General features: G+C 35.5%; 2 protein-coding genes across 2 annotated transcripts; both read left to right on the top strand.

Moving 5' to 3' along the window:
• Positions 1-4,281: 4,281 nt before the first annotated feature.
• LOC141818465 (dehydration-responsive element-binding protein 3-like) lies at positions 4,282-5,145 on the top strand. The gene is made up of 2 exons (XM_074705957.1): positions 4,282-4,309; positions 4,559-5,145. The coding sequence occupies exon 2, from the start codon at positions 4,564-4,566 to the stop codon at positions 5,143-5,145; it is 582 nt and encodes a 193-aa protein (XP_074562058.1). The 5' UTR covers positions 4,282-4,309; positions 4,559-4,563.
• A 3,858-nt stretch (positions 5,146-9,003) lies between these two features.
• LOC141818460 (putative serine/threonine-protein kinase At1g54610) lies at positions 9,004-27,035 on the top strand. The gene is made up of 8 exons (XM_074705953.1): positions 9,004-9,715; positions 14,181-14,465; positions 14,684-15,001; positions 17,731-17,958; positions 21,591-21,691; positions 22,690-22,804; positions 24,591-25,031; positions 26,338-27,035. The coding sequence occupies exons 1-8, from the start codon at positions 9,263-9,265 to the stop codon at positions 26,611-26,613; spliced, it is 2,217 nt and encodes a 738-aa protein (XP_074562054.1). The 5' UTR covers positions 9,004-9,262; the 3' UTR covers positions 26,614-27,035.
• Positions 27,036-27,692: the final 657 nt, after the last annotated feature.

Consider the following 27,692-nt stretch of genomic DNA (forward strand, 5'->3'; position numbering starts at 1 on the left):
TGGTGGATCGGAAAGAAAATTTTATGATTCTACAATGTGTTTGATTCATATGAATAGCTATTATATCATGTATGAATTTCGATTGAGAAAATATTTCTATTTTTATTCATAAAAATGATGTTTAAATATCTATTCCTATAAAGTAGTTATTCTAAATAAATAATAAATTGTTATTTCTTACTCTATTCTATGAATAGCTGTGTGGTAAATTGGTCAAGTGGTCGAAGTAGGGCAGATGAGCCTAGTAGGCAAGTTCAATTGCATCGATTGTGTCAAGTGATTCGATACGGATGCATATTCCAATTGAGGGCATGCCAAGTGGATCAGATCATTTGGGCATGTCGAATACAATGGTCCAATTAGGTTGAAGATTGAAAGGACAAAATGAGCTAGATGACCTGAGTAGGTTGGATGTGTTAGTCGGAGTGAGTGAGTCGATCAAGTAGGGTAAGTCAAGATGATAGATCTAGTTAGCCGGGTTGAGTAGGTTTGTCAAACCTAGTAAGATATTGTCAATACTAATTATACTCAGTGGATAGGTTAAGCTAGACATGCAACTTTACATAGTTGGCCAAATAAATCTATTGATAGATCAATTGACTAAATGAGGCAAACAAACTATTTATGAAGGTGATAATTTTTTTCATTATTCTTTATATATATATATATATATATATATATATATATATATAATATACATTATTTATTTATTATATATTCTGTTCCTTAGAAATAACTTTTCTATTTTCATCTATTCCATATTTTAATCACTTTTTTTCCTTTTAATTGTATCTTCTTCCCTTTCTTTTTCCTTTTTTTTTCTTTTCTTCGCATTCTTCTTTTCTTTTTCTCTTTCTTCTTTCTCTTTCTTTTTCCTTTTAATTGTGTCTTCTATTCCTTAGAAATAAAGATTTGTGTGTCTGCTAAAAAACAACAGGACTATTTTTAGAGGACACAGTAAGTTTACAGTGCTCAAATAGACTTAAAAGCCATATAACACAGTGGATGTAGACAGCTGAAAACTTAGTTAAGGATCAAATCATTTTAGTCACAGTTCATGCACGACAAAGTCATATTTCTTCTCACATAATTTTAATGGAGCTAAACCCCTCAAATCATCATCTCATCAACCTTTCAATAAAATATGCCATTCATGTTATCGCAGCAATGATTGACAGATGGCAAAGGGGAAACTGTCTTAGCTTTTACATTCTTCTTTTACCACATACATCACCATTTGGCCCTCTTCTATTGCATGGAATCGAGAAAGACAACCAAGAAGTTGAAATTTAACTTGAAAGGTTAAAATAAAATAAAATTTATTTAAATATAAATGAGGATATGGTAAAGGATATAAAGAAGATTTAAAAGTTTTTGTCTATTATACTTGGCTGCTTGTGTTTGTTTTCTTTAATTTTGGTTTAAAGAAATAATATTGAGCAATAACAGTGGTGTTCAGCTTGTTTTCAAGGCAGGAACGAGTGAATATTAGTCAATGTATGTGAAGACAAATGCATTGCATGGCCAGCAACTACCACCTAAGGGAGCTCATTGATTGTACTGTACAGACTGGAGTTAGCAGAACATTGATACCTGATCATTAAAGGGACAGAAACAAACAAGCATGTGCCCAGTGAAGCTGGGAATTTAACACCTACATAACTCCAAGAATGGTGTACCACGCCAGTTCTTTCACAACATAGAATAACGATATCTTCTGTAATTTTCCAAAATGAAAAGCCTCTACATTCTCCAAATTCAATATAGCTACTTGATCACCACCTTTCCTACTGGACCATCATTCTGATAGAGGTGAATTTCAAACTTAAACCTGCAGGTTCTTGACCTATTTTAGATTGTTTAGGTCATTTTAAGATGGTTTAGATGCTAAAATGCATAATAATTAGGGAATATGTCTTGTGGTTGATTGTAACATCTGACATGTCGTTTGAATCAGGAAAGGATGATAACATTCTTATGCAATGCAGCAAATCTAAGGGGAAGGAAGGTTCAGGCTATACATTGGCTAAGATCTTCACCATATCTGAGATGAATGGAGCAGAGGGCCCTCACCTACTTCTATCCCGTAAATTGCTCGTTCAAAGAAAAAAAAGAAATACTCATTTATAACTCTTCCTGATCGTCATGCTCTGTTGAAGCTTTAATTACATTGACGTGTGAGGGCCACCATCCACTTGACACTTCAGTACTTCACTGCTTGCTTTATGCCAGTTTTTCTGGTGATAGCAAACGCAAACAAGCATGAGATTTGACCGCTGATCGATCAATGAACAATGGCTCAAATGCAGTTGACGTCTTTTTATTTTCAAATACCGTTCCACTTTAATTTTTTTTATTAAAATGACATTTTATTTTATTATTCGATCATATATAATTATTTAAATATCCTTTAATTTTATTTTGTATTGTTCAACAATATTATATTTTATCTAAATTTTAAATTTTAATTTTTAAATTAGTCAGATACATGGTAACAATTATAAAATTATAATTGTTATACAAATTATAATGACTATATTTTTAGAATTGGTACAATGTAAATATTAGATAAGCATACATAAAAAATATTCATATTGTATTAGTTACGAAATTGTAGTTATTACCGTGTATATGTAACCTGTTCAAAAATATTCATGTTGTAACGCAGCTACAATGTAAATGTTAGATGAGCAGATTGAATCTACATTATAGTAGTTATGATTTTTTACCTACTACAATAGTTGCAACAGTTATAATTTCATTACTGCTATAACATAAATGGCAAGTGAATAAAATTGAATCTGCATTGTAATAGTTATGAAATCGTAGTTATTATAATATAAATGTTTTTGAATAGATTAAGTATGCATTGTAGTAATTATGAAATCGTAGTTGCTACAATGTGAATATTTTCAATGCATGCTCACATAGGGCTCAGCAATTAGTCCAAAATTGAATCGACTTAACAAACTAAATTTTTTCCCACAATGGTGCTGGTGTGGTGCTAATTTTGAAAATCAGTACCATTGTGGTGTTGATTTTTGAAAAATCAATACGACATTGGTGCAATTCTAGTTCGGTCTAGTCTGATTGAAATTTTAGTTTATTCGTTTTAATCGAATTAGAAGTTTTAGAATTGAAATGAATTATCTGAAATAATCATTTTAAAAAATTAAAATTTTAAAATAATCTAATTGAAAATTTAATTCAATTAATTAGATTTAATTGAACTTTTATTCACTTCTATACTTATATAATATTCAAATTGTAATAATTATAATTTTGTAGTTGTGTACTGGTTATAATTTCATAATTGTTATAATACGTCCAATCTATTTAAAAATTAAATAAAAAAATTTAGATGCATGATAATAATATTAAATAATATCTAACAATATCGAATCATGTTTGAGTAATCATACAAATAAAATAGGACGTTCTTTTCATTTAGAAATAAAAGGCCTTTCCATTTTTGCCCGATACCTTTCTTGCCACTCATTATTTCTGCATGGGAACTTTGATGACTTGCTGCGTGGCAAATGTTACTGTTAAGACATAAATTATCATGCCATGCAACCGTGAAAAATACCCTGCTAAAGGGTTGAATTTTCTTTATTGTGTATGTATGAGATTTACAAACAAGAGGGCAAACTATTCACATCAATATCTATTGAGATGTTCAAGCCATCATCACATATATCCTACTGGCAACTAATTATGTCCATATAATTTCATCATCATCATCATCAATCAATTTTTTTTATCACACAATTCTGGCATCTATCTACTCTGATGTTCATTTTGATTGACAGTTGCCCTATACATTGGTCGTTAGTGAGCTTACCAATCTATAATGTAAGATACAAACTATGATAACGAATATACAAGAGCGTTGTAGGCCGGCGCATGCAGAATGGAGGCATCGAAATGATCTAAACAATATCAATAAAAGAAAAAACCTTCTCTTCTGAATAGGTGCAGTGGGAGGATCGATCAATGGGCGACTAAATACAGTAATACTTAATTTGGGTGGCATGGCAATAACTGTAACTGGATCATGGATGAGGCATGGAAGGAGGGAACAGAGCAGAGGAAGAAGAAAGCAAATAAGTGATGCATATAAAACAAATTAAGCAAGAGGTTCAGATCAGTTCAGACTGCATGGAGTGATCAATGGGCGAGAGCCGAATGATGATGGGAAAACGAGGGGAGGAGGGTGGGAAGTCGCTTTAACAACACACGCTTAGATCTACTTCGCTACTAATAAAACGCCTCCCCCTTTCCTTCTCCTCCTCCACTTCAAAATCCCTCCTCTCTCTCTCTCAAGTGGAGAAGAGTTCGCTTCCATAATTTGTTAGAAGTCGATGAAAAGAAGGTGTCTTTGGCTTCCGCCATTGTTGTTGCTTGATCTGTTGCCTGTCCCACGGGAAGAACGAGAAAACTGCGTCAAGAAGCTCGCTTTTTGCCACCAAAAGTGTCCGAGAGGGATTGCGCACGCATTTTGAGCTCAAAGATCGGATTTTTTTTTCTTCTTCTTTGGATCTTTTCTCTTTGACGACGACAATGGCGACGAAGAGCGGCGGCGGAGCAAAGCGAGGACGGGACGGGAGCAAGCTGCGTCCGGCGTATATGGGCGTCCGGATGCGGGCGTGGGGGAAGTGGGTGTCTGAAATCCGGGAGCCGCGCAAGAAGTCGCGCATCTGGCTGGGGACGTTCTCGACGCCTGAAATGGCGGCGCGGGCGCATGACGTGGCCTCCCTCAGCATCAAGGGCGCCGCCGCCGTGCTCAACTTCCCTGAACTCGCCGCCTCCCTGCCCCGCCCGGCCACCCTCTCGCCTCGCGACGTCCAGGCCGCGGCCGCCAAGGCAGCCGCGATGGTGCCCCCGACTCCGCCGCAGAAATCTCCCCCCGATGACCCGTACACCTCCGACGACCTCGGCGAGATCGTGGAGCTCCCGCGGCTCGGCGGCGGGTACCTCCTCGACTCGGCCGATTCCGGGGGCGAGTTCGTCTACCACGACTCTTGGTCCCCGTGGGCAGATCCGACCGGATTCGGATTCGGATTCGGGTTCGGGTTCGAGCCGAATGAGATTTTGATTCGCTCCGACGGCTGGGAGTTGACCGGGTTCGGATCCCTTCTATGAACCCGTTAAATTGCAAAAGCGTTATAATTTTACATCGAAGCTCAAAGTCAAGTAACTCGTGTATTTTATCGTAGTTTTTCAAGTTACGAAAAAATGAATTTGTATAGTTCTTTTGAAAATAATTAAAACAATAAAATGTGGAATGCGATCGTGTGGAATAAAAAATCGAGTGCTATTTAGAGTCGAGTTTAATTTCTCCTCCAATTAATAATTAATTGGTCAATTCACAATTGGACTTGATTATTTAATGTCTGATGAAGTAGTAATTAAATTCAATCCATGTTTAAGAACATTAGTTTGATTATTGAGATGGAATGGCTCTGTAACGCTTTATGGAAATTAATTATTTCAAAGTCAAGCACACTAATATTCAAATAGTGCTACAGTTTGATGACCTTTATAAAGGGAATAGCAAGAAAATGGCAAAATGTCATAGTATAGTAAAGTAAATACGCTAATTTCGACGAAATCAATTTACTTTTCCACATATAATCATATGGAGCCAACCGTATAGAACTATTAGAGCATCTGTAATGCTCTATTAATAGAGTGTTAATAACATCCCTTGGGTGACGTGGAGGGGTGATCCACATGAACGCGTTCAATGTCTTGAATACGTTCATGTGGTAGTGGGGTGGGCCAGCCCCTGGCTGGCCCACCCCACATGCATTTTTTTTATTTTTTATTTTTTAATTATTAAATTAGGGTGTTATAACGAGCTAACGTTGCAGATGCTCTTAGAGTAATTCGCTTTTGCTGAAGTAAATACACTAACATTTTGCATTTTCCCCTCTACAAAATGCAACTATCCTCCAATTTATATAATTATTGTAATTGATAATTTATACTAAAATAGTGGGAAAGTTTCCCACTTTTATAAAAAAAATTAATTTGACATGAGAATGCATAATTAGTTAAGACTTTTTTTTTAAAGAAAATCAAAAATAAATATACATGTTTGGTGAATTGAGTGAGAGTGACAATATGATTGTCTCTTCTTCCTCAATAAAAGGTGAAATTCGTTATTCCAACGATTTTACATGGTTAATCTCACAATCATTTATGAGTAAGTAAATCGGGAAGTTACAATTGACCACGACGGGAAAGACAATGCATCAGCTTCACCAAGATTCATCCTTATCTACTTCAATAAATTTGTCTCATTGTAACCAACTTAATTATGTCCCAAGGGCATAATATGACCATCCCTAACGTAAACACACATTTTTCACCTTCAATATAAAATTCCTACCCCATCGTTGTTTGCCAACATCAATCTCATAACCTCACAAGTCATCAAATGTGTCATATACAGTAAATGGTTATATAAATGAACATTTACTCGAGTCGCTATCCCTTTTTGCACTCCTGTACCGGCTTGACTAACACGGCATTGTTTTCCTTTTTCCTAACACAACATTAATTGGCATCGCCGACGTGCTGCATGATGATCTACGTAACATGTCCAGAACAGTGCCAACTTGACAATCTAATTATTTTTTCGATCGCTAATTAACTTTACATGAAGATCTCCAGACCCGTGTGAATCAAATTTTCACTACTCTCGAGCTGAAAGGGAGATGACAGCCTGAAGGTGTCGACGTTTGTCGGCAATGCATCACATTTTATTACAATGCCGACAAGAAGAAGAAGAAGAAGAAGAAGAAGAAGAAGAAGCGGCGGCGGCGGCGGGGAATGATCATCTTTTACAAAGTCGATCGTCTTGTTTGTACGTAGAGAACGGAGCGACCGTCGACGACGTTTTTGCTGGACAAGAAGGGGAAGGACTATGGCAGCGGCGTGCCTTAGCTTTCAGGCTGACGGTGGCGGAGAGTGCAGTTGGGCACGACGAATGGTACTGTCGGCGCCGTCGCCGCCGACCACGCAGCGCCGCATTCCGCAGTCAAACTTGGCGGGTGAAACAGCTCGAGTTGGGCCTGCCGCGACATGTTTTGTGAAGATGACCCGAGTTTTACTGGTCCACAACGAAAAGAAGAAAAAAACAAAAGAAAGGGAGGAAAGGAAAGAGGTGAAAACTTTTAAATTTTTTTTTTTAAAAAAATTATGTCAAATAAATGGAGAAAAAAAAATCTCGAGTCATATTTAATTCGTACATTCTCTTTTGTTTGATAATTCAAATATTAACGGACAAAGTTTTTCAACGTGCCAAGATGAGATTTGAACTCTTTTCAATAAAAAATAAAATTTATCATCTTAACCATCTCATACGGTCTACTTTACAATCATTTATGAGGAGATAAATTAGAAAACTACAATTGACTACTATAGGAAGGACATTACCCCTAAGGGCTAGATTTGAACTCTCATTTTTTAGAAAGTTTGTTCCACTTTTTACCATTATACTATCCTCATGGGCATATGTACATTATTCCTTCTTCAAATGGAATATGTAACTCCAGCGGGCTCACCACTGGTGTACCCAGTGTTGGGCTGCACTGGGCTGGAGCCCAATGTAGCCCAATAATTTTTAATTTAATATATTAAAATAAAATTAAAAATTAAAATAGTTTAATTCAATCCTACTAATTAACTCAGGACAGTTGAGAATTTTAATTACGCCATTTGACTTCACATAGACGGCTCTATAATTATTTATGAAGAGGTAAATCGAGGAGCTATAGTTGGTCACTATGGGGAGGGTATTGTCTTGGCTTCACCGAGATTCGATTCTTATTGTCCACTTCAGTAAATCTATCTTATAATAACCAATTCAACTATGCTCCGAGGGTTATATGTACATTCTTTCTAATTCATATTTCAGGAGGATAAATAAGGCATAAAATACCTTTAATTGCTCGTATGTGTTATACCAAGCCATATATATATATATTTATATATATTTTGTAGCATCTCCCGCCCCAGTTAATGAAGCCTACTGCTAAACTGGGTTGCCTAAATAACTTGAAGTTTATTTGTCTATTAGTTATCAACTAGGAAAAATAGACCAAGAACATAGGAAACTATTAGTAAAACAATTTGATAGTCACGAGTTTGAATCGTGATAATAACCTTTTTACAATATAAGATAAAGTTGCATATAATATTTTTTTTAAAAAAATCAATATTAATGAAAATTTCGTGCATCAGACTACTATCCTTCTCTTTGAAATTTGTTGTTGCTTGCACTATTACACATTGTTGTTCTTCTATTATTTCTACTTGAATTTGAATTGTAGATATGTTTTTGGGGTTGATGACTGAGGTTAATTCTAAATACTCAAGAAGCCTTTCAAATTTAGATTTTTAAAAATAATTTAAGTATTCAGATTTTATCCAAATAATCTTGAAAATAGACCGTCTATTTTCAAAATTAATTAGGCAAAATCTGAATATTTGAATTAAAAAAATCTAGACCTTAAACTCTTTGGATAAATGAATTGCAAGAAGTGGTAAAACGGTTAATGGCAGTAAAGATTATTTAAAATATTAACCAGAAATTAATAATTTGAACATTACTGATTAATTATGCGAATAGTCAAACTAATTGTAATATTTATATCAAGTAAAATTCGAAAAAATAATAATCCTTGGCAAAACATTAATAATCTAATGATTTATTATTTCTATTATTAATCAGGAGTGTCTTATTAATCAAGTAAATCCATCCATACAAATCAACCAAATTAAGATCAATTAAATAGATTAGTAATTAGACAATCATTTCAGGGGTAAACTGAATTTTTCCTTTATATATATATATATACAAATGCGGCGAATACCGTTTTCTTTGAAACCAATCATTACTTGATAATAAGCACCAACAATTAAGAGTTTAAAAAGGATCGTTTTTTTGTTTTATCTTCTGTTCTGTTCTGTTCTGTTCCCAGTGAGCGTCACCCTCACACTCCCCGTTGGTCCGTGCCCTACCCCGGCGCCGAGAGAGCAGAAGCCTCATCGGCTCGATCCCCGTCTTCAGAGAACCCAAGGAAACTCTAGAAGGCGTTCTCCCCCTCCCCGATCCATCGTCTTCCCTTCCAAAGCGGCGTCTGCGTCGCCTTCCACCTCGCCTCCGATGCGCGCCGGCGAGGAGGAGGTTTCTGTGCACTCGATTGAGCCGCGGTGACCTGGGAGTCCAGGATCTCCCCCTCGGTGAGCCATGGGTTGCGCCTGCGGCAAGCCCTTGGCCGTCGAGGACAGCCGAAGGAGGAGCCCACGGGAAAGGTCGCCCCTCCCACCTCTGTCGGCGGCGGGGGTCTTGCAGGTTGACGCGCCGGCCAAGAGGACGGCGGCGACTGCTTTAGCCGCCTCGTCCTTGAGGCGTGAGGAAGCGATCTATGTCAGAACGGAGGCGGGAGTGGAGGTGGCGGCGGCGGGGAAGAAGGTAGCGAACAGGCCGGTGCGGGCTAATTGGCCAGATGCGGAGAGGAGGAAAGTCGCAGAGAGACAGGCGCAACGGAAACATCCGATGCAGGTGTTCGGGAGTGTTCCCAAGGCTGTCGAAGGAGAGCAGGTGGCGGCTGGGTGGCCGGCTTGGTTGGCTACGGTGGCTGGAGAGGCTATTATGGGTTGGGTGCCACGAAAGGCAGATTCCTTTGAGAAACTCGATAAAGTAAGTTCTATAATTTGACCTTGGTATCTCTTTCTGTCGCTATTTTCGGGCTGTCTGGGTTATAACTGGTCATGTTTGACTTACTAATATAACAGTCATTCATCAATTTTTTTACTGGAGTAAAGTTGCTAGGCAGTCTGGAAGCTTGAATATGTGCAACAATTGACTCTGAGCGGATGGAGTTCGTTTAGTTGAATGTTGTAGTATGTTCTTTACGGATTTGGAATCTGCTGATGTCGTACTTGAATAATTAGTTGATTGCTCAGTTGTCCAAGTCAAAGTGGAGCTCCTTAAAAATTGTAGGAGGATTAATTTGATGTATCAATAGTTCCATAACTAAATGAATATAAGTTCAATCATATATTACTAATTTATATGATTTATTTTAACAACAAACATATTATATCCTATACATTACCCCGTGTTGCTTTTAAAATGGAGTTATGGAGATGATTTCAGATGTCATTTTTGTCACCCACTTCTTTTGTATTGGATATTCCTGTCATTGTATGACTTGTCAAAATTAAAGAGGAAAAAACGTCTTGATCGATGGAGGGAAAAGGAATACATATAAAATAGATATTTATCAAGCTGGCATATTTGTTATCTTTTTTCATTGGATTCATGCAGAAGACCATCTAGTTTTGCTTGTAACTTGTCATGAGTAGTTTACTTTTACCTGTTTCATTCCTCAAACAATCAGCATTTGTATTCTAATCTTACATCTTTGGGGAAGTCTCATCTCTCTTATACATAATCATAGATATCAAGCAGCCTGTTAACTGAAAAGTCATGCAAAATGCCTTGTTGCTTGCTATTCACCATCTGGGCATTGAGCCCATTCTACCTGTAAAGAAGATGATGGCTTATGTTACTGAAACATGAAAGTTGGATTCACGACATCTAGAGTCAAAATTGGGACAGAATCATGGTGACATCACCCCTTGAAGATTCATCACAATGTAGGAATTCAACCTTTATTTCGTTTTTTTATCTTAGACTTCCAAGCACCTAGCATTAAATCACATAGATCACTTCATTCCCCATGCCATCATGGGTACAATAGTCGCTCCATTTTAGTTCATTTAACTCGATTAATTCTACTTGGAGGAGTTTTATTTTTTATTTTATTATTTTATTTACGAGTTTGGTTCTTTCTATTACATGTCTATGGTTATGATCTTAATTCTAGAAGGTTTTTCTTGTTCTTGACCCCGAAAATAATTCTAACAAGTATGTGAACTGTGCAAATTGTTCTATAATTCATGTTCCTCCATACATTTGATAATCATATATGCCTAGCACATGTATAAATTACTTGCTATTGTTTGCCAATAGCAAGATACCATGTGGATTGGAAATCAACTCCATTAGACATCAAAGTTGAGTCATTAGTAACAACTATGACAATTAGAGTGTGGCATGTGGAATAGAGGCACATAATAAATTGAAATGATAGTATAATATGAGGGATGCAGAACTGCCATGTATCTCTGACAACAGAAATGATGTAGCTAACTAATGCTGTCTCAAAGCCTATAAATACTTTCTCAAATAAATAGGAAGTGGTTATACTTGGCGGCAACTGGTCCATCGACATCTCTACTACTTTATATGTTTGAAGGCTTTTATTACACTTCCATGAGACCTGGAGATGCTTCAGGAACTCTATGAGGATCTAGAAGTTAGAACATTTTGACCATTCATCCTGACAATCTAGTTTTCTTTGTCTTAGATTCCTTTTATAAAACTCATCTTTGATCCATCCAAGCAGATCCATTTGACTGTTGTTTTAATTACACAACAATGCAATTGAATTTAAGTATCTGATTTTTTAAGGCTTATGTTATAAATAATATGCTAAATTTATTGATTATTTGTGTTGACTAAAACTCTAAATTGGGTTGGATTTGAAGTTATGCTATTTTCTGACCAAGTAATTAATATAGTTAAGACCACAATCCACCATAGTTTGCCATATGTGTAATAGAAAGCTTTTAAAAGTTATTTGACAATATCAGTATTTCATGGCTGCGATCTAACCTAATGAGGTTGAGAAATCTTATAGAGTAACAATAATACAAGTGGCACTTAAGGAAATTGATGGTGTGGAAGTTTGAAATCTTTATACTATGTATGCTTAAGCACAAATTTGCTAAAGGTATATTTGGTACTGCTAGATATATACTGCCCCTCAAGTGTAGTGTAGAGTTGCTGTAGTTAATATTGGAATTTCCTTTACCAATGCATTTCAGATTAGAGAACATAAAGCTGTCATCAAACTTAAGATTTACTGTATGTAGGAAAGAAATGGACTTGGCAAAATTCAGTAAATTCATTTTGATTATAACATTGGACCAGTCAAGTTGGCTTGGCTTAGTTTTCCCACTTACTTTGGATGCTTATCCACCTATTTCAGTGAACAGAAAAGGTGAATGATAAATATTTATTTACCTTCCTTTTCAAGCTCATTGCATTTCCAACAATGACAATGACAGTTTAAAGACAGGGAATGCCCTTTTCCTACCTAGGGCCATGTGTGCACATCAAATGATGGAAAATTCTTTGATGTTTTTTGTGATTGCTTGGAATAGGGTGCACATAGTTTTAGTTTATGTGCAGTTGTATGGTTATTCGACAGAATCAGTTGTTGATTATCAAATCTGCGTGCGCTTATTAGCTGTAAGATGAATCAGTATGAGGATCTGGTTTCCAGATATCTTTCTTAAATGATATTGATTCTTTCAATTTATTTTTCCTGAAAAATTCAAGATGACATTTGTTAATCTTAACTTCTAAAAATACATGATGGATGCTGGGAGCCATTTTTTTTACCACACAACACATCTTATTTCAGTGAGAGAGTATCCAGATGTGCTTCAACTTTAAGAAGATTGAAATCTTAATAAGAGAAACAAAAGATAAGAGTGCTCCATGTTATCACATCATTCATTCTGTTCATGATTGATGCCAGTTTAAGAAAGCAATGTGTATATACCATTAGACTGAAATGGCTTATTTTATTTGGTGTAATATTAATATTTGGGGTTGTTATGTTGGTAAAGTGACAATCTTTTGCTTCCTGTTTACGTTCCTCAAACTGGCAAGTGTTGGCATCTACTTTTTCTCTTGCTCTTTTGTACGTTGATCTACTAATGGGCATCTTAGTTCCCTCAGCTATAGGCCTCAACATCCTCTCTCACTGGATATTAGGGATACTGATGATGATGAACTTTATATTTCCAATTCTAGATTCCTCATATTGCCACTCTTGGTAACTTGCCAAGTTCCCCTCTTCGGAATTGATCAAGTTGCCTACATTTTCCTACACTCTTTATGTTTTCCTTTCTTTCGGATCTTTCACACAAAATATTTTTCCTGTCCCCTCGTCAGAATTTATCAAGTTGTCTACATTTTTCCTATACCCTTCACACTTCATTTTCCTTTCTTTCAGATATTTCACACAAAACATGTGTGCGCCTTTCATAAACTGGATTTCCTTGTATTGTAATAATTAACTGTTTCTTTGGTTGATTCCCTTCGATACAATATGATATTATATGCAAATGGAAGTGTCACTATCTAGGCATTTGTGAGTCATTTTAGGTTAGTTTTTTTCCCTACAGGGAAGGAAAATAGCTGTGGAAAATAGGCAGGTAAGGGAAAAAGTTGACATTAATGAATAGGTAAAGGATTCCACTGTTTGTTATTCCTTGGAAGGAAAGAAAAAGGATGAAATTTTTAAATTTTTGAATAAGATATTTAAAAATATAAGAAAAATGCTTTTTTGTTCTAAAAAAATATATATTTTTTCATGTGGATGTTGACCAGAATTTCCAGTCAAAATTGTGCGAAGCAGTACTTTCGCCTGATTTGGGCTGAAGCAAAATGTGGATTGACACAAATATTGGAATGGGAGATCTTATAAAGTATAAATTAGTATGTAAAAATGAAAATATTAACAACATATGACGAAACACCTCCATTGATTAAGCAGCCATGCACACATTAACATTGCTCATAACAAACTTTGAGACCATAGATATCTGAGCGAGATTGTTTGTACGAGTTAATGATATCATATTATTTGGTTAAGCTAATTTTCAGATTTGTATACTTGTACTTTTCATGTTTATTACCTTGACACAACGTTGTTAGAACTTCTTGGATATTTTCCACAAAAATGGGTATTGGTGGATGTAATATCGTCTGTCTATCAACCCATGTGAGCTATGTGATAAAGGAACCATGACTGAAAAATAACAGGCCTAATTACATGGGAATAAGTTACAATCGACCTTTATTATTATGTATTTTATTTCTGTTTGGTTGTTTGACTACTTTATTATCAGATAGTTATGACGTCTTATTATTGTCGCAGTGTCATATTATCCTATCTTATTAACTGATAATTTCATTCTCATATGTTTTATATTTGTAGCAATGATGCATTTCACTATTGTAGATTGGCCAAGGAACATACAGTAGTGTATACAGAGCACGGGATCTTGACAATAAAAAGATTGTTGCTTTAAAGAAAGTGCGTTTTGACAATCTAGAGCCTGAAAGTGTAAAGTTTATGGCTAGGGAGATTCTCATTTTGCGCAGACTTGATCATCCAAATATAGTGAAGCTGGAAGGTTTGGTAACATCGCGCATGTCTTGCAGTTTATACCTTGTTTTTGAATATATGGAACATGACCTTGCTGGCCTGGCTTCTTCCCCTGGGCTGAAGTTCAGTGAACCCCAGGTGACTCAGAGTTAATAATTTATTATCTGTTAGATACTTGATTTGGATGCATGCAATGAAGTGTTAATGTTTGGTTACTGGATGATCAGTCAATCTCTTCAGTTCATCAATAAGTGAATATTAGAAGTACTTACAAAAGAATATCTCAATTTAAGGTTATATCATTTGGCTGTTTGAAACTTGTTAATCATTCTCAAATTCTTTTGTTTATTCTACAGGTCAAATGTTACATGCAGCAACTTTTACATGGTCTTGATCATTGTCACAATCGTGAAATTCTGCATCGGGATATCAAGGGTTCCAATCTCTTAATAGACGACAGTGGCATTTTAAAGATTGCAGATTTTGGCTTGGCAAGTTTCTTTGATCCCGAGCAACGACTTCCATTAACTAGTCGTGTGGTTACCCTTTGGTATAGACCTCCAGAACTTTTGCTAGGAGCGACTAATTATGGGGTTGCTGTTGACTTATGGAGTGCTGGATGCATTCTTGCAGAACTATATGCAGGCAAACCTATTATGCCAGGACGAACAGAGGCAAGTAACTTTGTGTCTCATGCTGCCTTAATAACTGAGTTATTATGATGTCATCCCAGCCTAATGAAACTGGATTTTTTTTGGATAATTATTCTGTCTTCCATTATAATCTACAACCGCATTATCGTCAAACACCATTAAGAAAAATATTCCTTCTTGCTCTTTTGTGAATTGTGTTAAATATGCCTCGACATACAAATATTGTTTTAAAAGGCAGCCGCTTAGATTGTCTACACGGTTTTGCCAATGGACTGCTTCATGTAGTTTCTAAGCAATTTCTATTAGGCGGCCCTTTTAGAAAACAACCTATGTTCTCCTGCCTAGGTGATCCTAACACGTCTAAGGAAAAAAATAGATTTGTTATATTAAAGATATAGTTGTTTACTTATATTAAAGATATTTGTTATATATAGTTACATTAATATTAGTTATTCTTCGTGTCATATATTTCCCTTTCTTATTTAATACATTGCTGAGAAACTAAAGGTTTATAAATAAATAGAATAAAAATTGAATGTATAAGATATAGTTTTATTGACAGAAAAAACATTGATGGAATAATTGAAATGGATGGACATAATATTCCTATAAATGCTTTTGGGATTTTAGATCTATTATTCAATAAGAAGGGAATATTGACCAAGAATTTCCTATACTACTTGAATTGAAGCTCTACTCCTACCTTAAGAGTTTATAAAAAAGTTCCATGTTGTTAACTCTAACTCATTAGTAAAAATCCTCATTCAATAAGAAAAGTCGTTTTTAGGACATACTATTACAAGGGCGGTTGAAATGGAAAGGAACTTATTGAGTATTATGTGATCGAGATATCCTCTTTCAGATAAAAGGAAAAATTTATAAGGTTGTGGTACAACTTGTCATTACGGATTAGAGTGTTGTTCTCCTAGAAAACAATACACATCAAAAATAAATGTAGTGGAGATGTGATTATGTAATGCTAAGATGAATATGTGGGCCTACTAGAAAGGATAATACAATAAAATATGAATATTTTGGAGCAATCTGGTCTAGCTCCAATAAATGATAAACTTAGAAAAAATAAGTTGAGTTGGCATGGACATGTTCAAAGATGTTGACTACATTATAGTCGGATGAGTTGAATCTATTAGAGGTGTAAGAAATAGAGAGAGATCCAAGTAATAATTAGTCAATGTAGCTATTGAGATTGCCTAAAATAGAGCTTCATAGAGGTATAAGATTCATGTAGCCGACTTTGAGTTGGTGGGACAGACACAGCTTGCTGCTGTTGCTGGTTCGGCCTTATATCAGACATAAGTTCTTCCTACTTTCTAGTGAAGTTAGATATGACAAAAATAAACTTGATAGTAACCTTAGAACATTTCGAACTCATCCAACCAACTTAAAGTGTGTTGCTTCGATTACATACCTGTAACATGGTTCACAACTGAATATATTGTCTATATACCTGAGAACAGTTAGATTTAGCAAACTTGATAAGAATTTCCAACGAGAATGACATGCGTCTTCTTGATTTGCTATAACTTAACCTGATTGGCCAAGATCTGGTCAAGTAATGGTGGCTGTTGGTTAGCAATCTGGACTGCATATTTGCTTGGATACATTTTAATAACTACAAATCTGAAGGTTTTTTTAGGGAAATCACCACTAGTCACCATGGCCAATTCTATGGTGGAACGGCGATACAGGTTTCTCATAGATCCAAGCTAATCCGGGAAAAATGAAAGAAAACAAGAAAACTTTTACCAAATCAAAATGATGCTTCCTTTCTCCCATAACAAGTTACAGATACTAAGTGAAAAATCCAAACATTCCAGAATTCACTACCGTTTTCTAACTTTGCAAAACTTCAATTTGATTTGCAAGCAATTCTTAGCGAATAGAGTCAAATGTGTGCAATTCCATTTGGCAAAAGAAATAATGAAAAGATTGAAGTGTTCAAAGGAGGAGGGGTTAGGAACCAGTGCAGATCTCTATAGACTATCAAGATAATACATGCCATGACACTAAAACCAAAGTGGATCTATTACACGACCTCATTGGTTATATTGTTCATGAAAATCTTACCAGATTTATCACAGATGTTGAAGAAATGCTCTAGTTAAAGTTCGGAACGCCTGATGGTCTAGTTTGTTATCTGATAGCTGAGGAGGATAGACATCCTTTTTCCTTATATATATATATATATAATGTTTCCAAGATATATTTTTCTTGAAAAATTATGTTCTGCAAAACATTTTCTGTGAATCAGGAGCTATACCAGATGTTATATGATCAGGATGAAATAATAGGAATATAGCTGTCAGTGCCTTGAGTTGTGTTGGATCACCTTAAATTAAACATTGGCCTGTTGAATAAAAAACCAAGAGTATAACATGGCCCTTTAGTATTTACTTAGCATTAGAGAGTCCTAACTGAATGAAAGAAAATATCTTATTTGATCAACAAGGTGTCAACTTCAATTCCCTATATCAAGTACATTTGCTAAAGAGAGCACAGTCAAACCAAACTATATATTGCAGTGGGACCTAATATCAGCTTCTGTCTAAGCGTCTATTTCTGCCTGATAATTGAATCCTTTTTGCTATTTGATAGAAAGCTTCTTTATCCATGAAATCTTCATGATAAATGATAATTGCATTTTCCTGAAGAGTTTTAATCGGTCCTGACATATTGATTTTAAAGTTGCTGTGGGTTTTAATTGATCATTTCTAAATCTTCTTGTGTAGGTAGAACAGTTGCACAAAATATTTAAACTTTGTGGTTCACCTTCTGAAGAGTATTGGAGGAAATCTAGATTGCCCCATGCTACCATTTTTAAACCACAACAACCTTATAGACGATGTGTTGCAGAAGCATTTAAGGACTTTCCTCCATCAGCTCTTACATTACTTGAAGTTCTTCTTTCAGTGGATCCTGCAGACCGTGGAACTGCAGCTTCTGCCCTAAAGAATGAGGTACTTTGTCACTTGAAAGGATTTGCCATTAAGCATGGTATTGTTTAGAACAAGTTAGCATTTTGATTTTAGTTTCTTTTTAAATTTGTGTATACATTACAACTATTTGGTTAATGTGGTTTCTTCTTTCTTTCATAAATCATCCTCTTCTGGATTTTAGATTGCACCTTACATGGATGTAGTTTTTTTGCAACATACCCTGAATTGTCATGGGAATTGCGTGCCTGCACACATCGAAAAGTTGTCCTTGCAATTCATGTAGCCACGGGTTTGGAATTTGTCAAATGTTTATAGTCGGTCTAATTGAGGGACATGTTTATTTGACTACACTCTTGCCCATCCTGAACCCATATGGCTAAGGTTTAAAGTATCATTTTTGCCCTTCGATTGAGAAGGTGCATTTTTGGTATTATGCGGTTCTGATAATTAGCATGCTTTAACATGCTTCAAAGTGTGTAGAGATTAACTTATGAATTTTATTAGTTTTAATCATATAATCCCCTTTCTGTTAGCTTCTTTACCTCTAAGTGTTGTGCAAATGGGAGTATTGGTTCTTGTAAGATTATATTAAGATCAACTCTAGATTTTTCTAAGTTTAAGATATAATGCTTCTAAGACATCTAATATTGGAACTGGGTTCTCTGCTTATTAGTTTTAATCTTGTAATCCCCTTTCACTTAGCTTCTTTACCTCTAAATATAAGCCTATAATAATTATAAAGTTGGTTGAATTAAAATTTTAAAGCAATAAATTCTAAAAACTAACGTAATCAGTATACATTATTAGTATTAGGATAAGTGTTGCGCAAATGGGAGTATTGGTTATTGTAAGATCACATTGAGATCAACTCTAGATTTTTCTAAGTTTAAGATATAATGCTTCTAAGACATCTAATATTGGAACTGGGTTCTCTGCTTGTGTAAATGTATCTTGGTTAAATACTCCAGTTGGACATGGACAGACGTAACTGAATTGGAGCATATGCTACTCGACATTTATCCATGCTGACATAGTGCCAATATTGGTTGACCTGAGAACAATACATTGCTGGCTCACTGACTGATATGATTGACACTTGAAACTATGCATATCACAAATGTAGATAATTTTGAAGGGAGATAGGAAATATTTGCTTTTCATAGGGCCGGAATATATTGATTATTATTGATAGAATATATGGGGTAATAGTTTTGTATTTGTAATCTTGGAAAATGGTATGTCAAGCCTATCTTATAGGGGTGATAATATAATGATAATGGTAGAAAATGCAAAAAGGTAAATAAGTATTTGATAGAAAATAATGAGCTAGGATAGTAACATATAATGACCAATATAGGAGGTAGCAAAGGTAAAATATTAAGAAATAAGGGGTGAATTTGTGCGAATCAGGTTGGAGATTAAAGAATAATATTCTTTAAAAAGCTCAAAGAAAAGGTGTTGATGCAAGTCTCTTCAATTTGTACCAAATAAGATGATGATGATCAGACATTACAGGGGGTACTAATTATTGACAGAAGTTGATTGGATGATATGCTTAGCCTAGAGAATGGCCTACATAAGCTTTGAGCTAATGGAATTATCTACAACACGTCCAATATTGGAATTCTTGATTGTTGCCTGAGTCCAAATTAATTTGATACACCTAAACTTACTGATAAGCTGCACCTTCTGTCGGATGATGGGATGGCTAACAAGAATTGTCTAATGATGTGGTTGATAATGTGCATTGCTTTAGTTTGAGAGGAGCAATGATGACATGGCAGATGTGATGGCTAGATGTTGTTGAATCCAAAACCTGCAAATAAGAGCACAAAGAAACAGATTTGTAAAACAGAGTATTCTACTAGATCAATTTTGAATGGCTTGCCCCTTGTGCATGATGATCTGCTACTAGATCAGGTTGTGCACCTCCTGGTGCAAAATAGGGATTAGAGGTTGGGTTGGGGTAGCTCTCCCAGCAGTGAGCTCGGTGCATTCAAGTAGGCTTCTCTTGGACGAAGTTGTTCAAAGGAAAAGGCTTTTGGTTGAAGAGCTTTGGTGGACCATAGGTGATTAGGATTTATTGGGTGCTTAGCAGGTTGATGACTTCAATGGAGGAGGATGGCACTGATGGTGATTTGCCTTGGTGCAGATATTTGGATTTTGGAGGAGTTCAACCTCAAAAACTTGGAAGTAGGAATCACAAATTTGTGGAGTGCTAGCATGGTGAAAGTTTGCTGCTTGATTTTAGGGAGGATGATAGTTTGTGGGCAGAAGAGCAAGTTGCGGCACCTGCAGATTGAAATCCCTGTTCAATGGCCAACCAAGAGTTAGAGGTGATCATTTCTGTTGAATGTGACAATGTAGGATTTTCTCAACTAAGATAGGCAATTGAATCACTTTGATTTCTGAGGAAGGGGGTTGGTCAGATCTGTCAACTTCTATATGGAATAAATGTGGCATAGATCTTGCGGGCTAGACTTGTGGCATTACAAGGGATGAGATCATGGGCAGCTCACTATGGTGAGATACCATGATGCACAACAGAATGTACTGAGGAGATGACAAGATTGAGGAAGGTCTGGTGGGAGGAACTAAGGTCGAACAGCACCATTGGAGGAGGAACTGTAGTCAATTTAGAGTTGCGAGAATGGCGAAGCGAATGGGAAAATCAGTATCAAGCGAAATCAATGTTGGCAACAAGGGAGCTAGGACACAATCTCCATGGCAGTGCCCCTCCTTGAGCTAGGAACAACTCTAGGATCAAAAAGATATTGCCCATCAGCATGATAAAATATGTTGGGGAATTAGTATTCTATTATTTTCTTAGACAATGATACATTAGCCCTATTTTGCAGAGATGATAACAAAACAATAATGGTAGAAAACATAAAAGGAAAAGACATCTGGAATAATTCAATAATATGGTAACATATCACGGAGAATACTGAAGATACTGAAGGTCAATCCAAAAGAGATCAGGGGTGAATCTGTGTGAGTCGTGTAGGAGATCAAGTGATAATCTTTTTTATTTACATTTTCTATGATAATTTTTTATTTTGTGGTATGCATGTTGGGAATAACCTAATAGTTACAATACCACTTATCAAACTTGAAATATAGATTTTGTGGATAAGTGTTTATATTGGTATTGTTGTTCACAGATTTTTTTCCTTATTTTTTTTACAATTTTATTTTTCTTAGAAAATTGTTTATCTTCAAATATGTTTGATAATAATTTATTTTCTATTAATTTTTCAAATTATTTTGCTGGAAAACAAAAATTGAAACCACAAAAATGGAAAATCTCCTTTAACCAACAACCTACTGGCAGTTAGGGAGCACAGATCTGTATGCACTTTCCAATGGGTTACACTTTTATTTGCCATTCTGAGTGATTGTTGCATAAATTCCCTTTTACTTGTTAGGTGCATTATTTTCTCGAATGTTATTCTGATATCTGAGTGAATTGGTACATAAACTCTCTTTGTATTGCCAGGTGTATTATTTTCTTGAATGATGTCTGTAAGCTCATTATATCTCTTTGTAGTCAATTTCTAATATTAAAGTTTGGTATGGAGGGATAAGATCCATGTAGTTAGGCTCATATAGTTAGGAGTAATGCAATGATGATGTTGCTGCTTGTTTTGCAGTTTTTTACAAGGAAGCCTCTTGCTTGTGATCCTTCAAGCTTGCCCAAATATCCTCCAAGTAAGGAGTTTGATTCAAAAAGAAGGGAAGAGGAAGCTCAAAGGTTCGTACCCCTTGCTGATATAGATCTTATATGTTGCCATATTCTTTTGATATTTACACCTTGATTTTTACGCTATTTAATCTCTTAGTAAGTTTTTATAATTTGAGCCTGAAAGAGACTGTCCATGTTCAGAATTTCAATATGTGGAAAGTTGGGTGATGGAAAGTGTTGTAAAAGGACTGTGATTATATTAGACCTTTCAATGTTACTGTATGTATGCGTCTAATATCTTTGATGCAGTTAGCAGCTTACTTACGGTGTAAGATTTTCATATGATATTTGCAATATACAGCACTTGTCTGCTGATACTATTATTTGGAGTGAGGGTATACTAGGGCTTTGTGATGATAGTTAGGTCCATATGGTATAAAATAATATACTTCAGGTATACAAGTACTTTTTACTTGTACAATATATATAGATAATGTCTCCTCTTGTATCGTATGGTTTCATATTGTACAATCTGCATGAGTCCATTCTCTCTTCACCACCCTATTTTTAGTATGTGTACATGGTGAATTATATTTTTGATTAATTCTGATCCTTATCCTCACTGTCACAATTGCATTTTGTTTTGCCACATAGTGTCTTCTAATTCTTAGCCAATCAGTTCAACATGGATAATTTAAGACAATGATTTCCTGATTCTCTTTCCTGCCATTTTCAATATGGCTAAGATAGTAGTAGAATGTCCTGAAGATATTTTATCTGTATAAGCTATATCATATATATGAACTCTTGATGTGTATATTGCTAATATTGACTTTAATGATACAGTTGGATTTAATTTATTATTAGGGTTACATAAGTAACTGGTCTGATATTGGTGAGTGTTTTTATTTAGCATTCTCATTGATCTTATGCAATTTATTATTATTATATTTTAATAAAATGTGGCATTGACCAGATTCCTATATATTGGATATAGAGTCCAAATAGTATATGATATTCCCCTCCCTTTGTATTTGACAACCCATGGATCATGGCTTCTCTTGCAGGCAAGGTGCTACTGGGGGCAATGCACATAAGCTTGTTGCTGAAAAGGGAGTCCAGAGGGAGTCCAAAGCTATTCCTGCTCCTGATGCCAACGCTGAATTAACAACATCACTGCAGGTTCGCTCTTAAGCGCTATTTATGTTAATCATTAAACAGTTATTCTTCATAGCAAGTGTTATTCTACCTGATGTATCTCTTTCCCTCTTCCTGGATGCAAGTTACTGGATTTGGATTTAGGTTTAGTTTGTCCATTCCAAGGTTTTTTCCCTTTCCCTTTTCTGTTGTATCTTCTATTTTTTAGTTTCCCATTTCTTTATAGGTCACTAGCAATTTCTCAATAACTTTTATGCTCTCATGCGAGGATCTGATCTTTCATGAAATAGGTATTCTCAATATATAAAAACCTTCAAAATTTTCAATCTTGTTTCTTATAGATCATTATTTTCCTTTCATGTTTCTTTTGTCTATTTCAGAGTGGTAGATATGTTCGTTTTTTTACCCCTATGAGATTGGTTGTGTTGTGGCCTGTGACAATTCTATTGAATTAATTGTATTCTTCCCTAACAGTGTGTTGGTTTATGGGAATAGCTATTCTGTTTTCCATGGGGTAACTATTTTGTATTTAGTTGTAAAAGTGATCATGAATTATTTGAATATTCCCATAAATAGTTATTCCATATTGATAAGAACTGATTGTTGAATGTTTCTTATCTATTCCATGGCCCAATCGCTCTTGCTAGGCTGGTCGTAGATGGGCTGTCCTTTCTGTAATAATCGGTTCTGTTGAGCCGGACATCCTAGTTAGACTCTTCGGGATGTTTGAGCAGGTCAGTCCGATCATCCCTATTGACATCTTGGTTGGACAGGTCAGTATGTTCATGCATGTCAGTTTGATTAGGCTTGTTGGGTCACATGGGCCATGGGGAGATCTGGCAGGTCAATCTGAACAAGATGGCTGAGTCAATTGGTTTGGAAAAGTTGGTTGGATTTGTCGAGCCAGCCTAGTTGGATTGATTGGCAGCTGATTGTCCTGGCCGGTTTTTGTGGGCTGGTCATGCTAAACTGACTGGTTGCTTCGGTTGATTGATTTGGCTGTGCGGTGTGTTAGGTGAGACAAGACGGACAACCTATGCAGGTTAGGTTGGCCTGATGAGTCGATCGAACTGGGCGGATAGAATTGTGCAAGCTGGTCAGGCTGGATGTGCTGTCCTAGCATATCATGCATGCAAGTTGGATGAGTTAGAAAAATTCTGTCTAGGAATATTATTTTGCATCGTGGCCTTATGTATTTCTTATAGTATTCCTATTAACAAAAGATAGTACTAATTATTCTGTCTATTTCATTTAGTGAAACAAACTAAGGAATATTTATTCCTTATGTGTTCTTTGTCAATTTTATTATTTAGGAATAATTATTTTATTTTATTCCTTATCTATTCTATTTTATGAACCAAATGCCACGCCCAATGAATGTGAATGTTTGGTAATGTGTGATTACTCATACACCGACCCAATTTTTCTTAGTAGTTCTTTAGGCCTTTTAATTTTTTTTCTCATTCTTAGGGATTATACAGGTTTCTCCTTTCAATTTCATTGCTTTTATCTGATATCTGTAACAGTATGATCAAAATTGACAAGACAAAATTTTAAAATAGAGAAAAAATGTTCAAAATAATAATAATAGCAAATATTCTTTTAAATAATTTGATATTTTATAGATTGATAAGTACTTAGGACATGTATATATATTGTGATATGTATCATGTATATTAATATGTAATATAGTACACAATTCATTCTTACACATTAATTTCTAAATGTTAGCATTTCTATCTTGCCAACTTCTCAAAAAGGTTTCCTATTTAGTTTATTTAAATTCTCATTTATTACTTAATTATACCAGAAGAGACAAGCCCAAGCTAATTCCAGAAGTCGGAGTGAGAAGTTTGATCCACGTCAGGAAGATATTGCTTCTGGTTTTCCAATTGAACCTCCTCGAGTAGCTCCAGTGCTGGAAGTAGCTGAAGAACCTCAGAAACAACTATGTATTAGGTCCTTCCATTCAGGACCTCTGGTTCATCGTAGTCAATTGCCAAAAGCGTGGAAAAATGAGGAAAATCTACCTAAGATTTTTGCTGCTGCAGACTTATCAGGGTTGCCAGAACCAGCAACTGGAAGGAGGAAAGTTTTATCAGATGATGGTGATGATCTGATCACTCATTTAGGAGGTTCTCCAGCTGGTAGGTTATCTGAATCTGGAAATAAATCTTCAAATACTAGAAAGCGTGATCAGATTTATCATCAGAGAGAGGATGAGAGCAACTACAAGATAGATCAACAAACTGTAAGTATCTAATGTTCTTCACTAAGATCCAAGTATGTCATCTATTTCTATTCAAATACATTTTTGACAAGGCAGTTCCTTGCGTAGTATTAGTGAGTTGATAGAATATTGGAGGGTTCTAAATTAAAATATTTTATTCTGAGTTCATTGTGTTTGTATTTATAGAATTAATGAAGGGTTAGCTGTTAATATCTGATGATTGATCCTTTAAATTGCCGTAATTCAAGTTCTTTCTTTTGTTAATAGACAAATAGATCATCATATATGTCTTAGATAACTGATGGTCCAACTAGTAATTATTTTTACCTTAATGATTTATCCCTGAAGCTGATTACTTTTACTATCACAGTTCTACACTGCTCAATACATATGAGTAAAACACCATCTTTTTGTTGGATATTCTCCATTCTAGTTGGATACTTGATAGTTGGATGCATCTTTAATCAAGGATAAAATGATATTAGACCCTTTATTGTGAAGTGCAAAGATCAAAAAGTGCATAAAAACAATATTGGGTCAATCAGTTGCATAGCCGGTGCATAGGCATAATGTTGGAATAAATGCTGTTAATATTAGAAAATAAAAATATGTAATTGGTAAAAATGATTGAGATATATACGAAATATATAAATCAATATATCCAATTTATACATCATCATCTTCATCAAGCCATGGTCCCTTCATGTGAGTGAGTATATTTGTCTCCGGGAGTGCTTAGTTGGCTAGAGGGTGACAGACTTGCTACAATAGGGCAAGAGATCAATTCCTGATGGGTACATGCCCTCGGCGAAAAAAACCCTCTCACCCTTACCCTCTAGACACTTGGCGGTTGGATATAAGCTAACCCCGTGATTTACCTTCACATAACTTGGGGATGGACTGTGAGAGGCGCCTAGGATGAGCATAATCATCTTTTGCTACAAAAAGTGAGTATGCTTGACTATTCAAATTCAATGAATGAATTGGTGAGACAATATTATTGCCACAAATCAGATGATTAGCTAAAAATTTATTTCAAAAACTCATGGTTAGAATAGAAATCAATTTATACATTTAAATTCTCAATAGTCAGCAAAAGAGATTCTTAGACGAAATGTCTAGTTAAATATAGATGCCAATGTAGCTGTGAACTACTTGTCCAACACTATATGACTATAACTACCTGTGCACAACTGATCTTCCTTCTTTATACAAGATAGATAGGTTGTAGACAATATGTTGGTGCATGAATTTTTCACTTCGAATTCCCTTGTTTACCATGATCACTAACTCAAAGATATTTTGGAAAAAAAAAAATCATCTGCAGCAGCAGGGTTACGGGCCAAAAGGAAACAAGATACATTACTCTGGGCCGCTGCTGCGCCCATCCGGGAATGTTGATCAGATGCTCAAGGATCATGACCGTCAAATTCAAGAGGTATTCCGACGCTCTCGAATTAACAAGGCAAAGATCAGGAAACATCAAGGTGATGGAAACCAGTTTGGAGTGAAGCCTGGTGACTTCATTCCCATGCCATTATATCCTTCTACCCGTGGCTCATCCATTCCGGTTTTCACATCAAGCCGTGGATCTGCACAGTAAAATCGCACTGAGAAGACATTATGGAAATTAGTAATTGGTTGGCAAGTTGGAACACACCCGTCTATTTTTTTATTAGTTCCGGATATTCTGTATTATTCTGTTTTGGTGGATGGGGTTTGGTGTTACATGCCGACCCAAATAGTTAGGACGAATACAAGATTTATGATGTAGACGAGGACGACAATGATGAGGTTAGGTGATGTGTAGATTTCTTTGTATTGCTCGTAGGTACAAGAACTGAGCTGTCGATTGAATAGATGACCCATTGTAGTGCAGATCTTGTAAACTTGTGAGCTTCTCAAAGTTTCCATATATTGGCTGTTAACGTCTCCCACCACTTGACTCTGTGACTGGGTTCAGATTAGAATCCCTACGATGTGCAAATACTGCTGTTGCACATCGAACGCCTTGTGATTTGCTATGTCAGAGCTGATGAATATGTGACAGACTGATGAGTGCATTAGAAGGGTACCGCACAGTTGGGTAAGATAATTATCTTGTTTACCTTGTCAATTGCATTTTCTTTGGCAATCATCTAAAGCAATAATGTTTCACTTTTTTAGGTCGACTTAACTTTTATTTATTTATTTATGGCAGCAACTAATTTTTTTTAAAACAAGATTCCTAATCATTATGAAATTAATATTTTCTAATAGAAAGATAGTTTTGGAACAGTAATTGTGGAGCAATATGTTGTTGGTACTTTTTAATTTATTTTAGTGGTTGATGAAATTTTTTTATGAGATCAATCATTTTTATGATTAATTAATTTAAAGAATTGGATACTTAGATAATTAAAAAAATAATTAAAATTTTTTCTTATGTAAAAGGTAGAATTCGACATCCCAGCAGTCCTCACATGGTCGATCTGACGATCATTTATAAGGAGGTAAATCAAGAAACTGCACTTAACTATGATGAAGGAGAGTATTATCTTAGCTTCGTTAAGATTCGAACCTTTATCATTTTTTGCAATTCTACTTTGTCATAACCAATTCAGCTATGCCCCGAAAGAAAAAAAAAAAAAAAAATCTTCGTTATAAAGCTCCTACTTTGCTCAAGATAATAATCTATTTATG

The sequence above is a fragment of the Curcuma longa genome, unplaced genomic scaffold, assembly GCF_044706935.1.
Source record: "Curcuma longa cultivar G26 ecotype Majalengka, Jawa Barat unplaced genomic scaffold, ITB_CL_G26_1.1 contig_24898, whole genome shotgun sequence".
Classification (NCBI taxonomy): Eukaryota; Viridiplantae; Streptophyta; class Magnoliopsida; order Zingiberales; family Zingiberaceae; genus Curcuma; species Curcuma longa.

Bases quoted from the DNA above. Each gene is read 5' to 3' on its own strand.
- LOC141818465 (XM_074705957.1), top strand. From the start codon at position 4,564: ATGGCGACGAAGAGCGGCGGCGGAGCAAAGCGAGGACGGGACGGGAGC.
- LOC141818460 (XM_074705953.1), top strand. From the start codon at position 9,263: ATGGGTTGCGCCTGCGGCAAGCCCTTGGCCGTCGAGGACAGCCGAAGG. The intron at 15,002-17,730 runs GCAAGTAACTTT...CTTCTTGTGTAG, and splicing joins TTATGCCAGGACGAACAGAG to GTAGAACAGTTGCACAAAAT. The intron at 22,805-24,590 runs GTTCGCTCTTAA...TAATTATACCAG, and splicing joins AATTAACAACATCACTGCAG to AAGAGACAAGCCCAAGCTAA.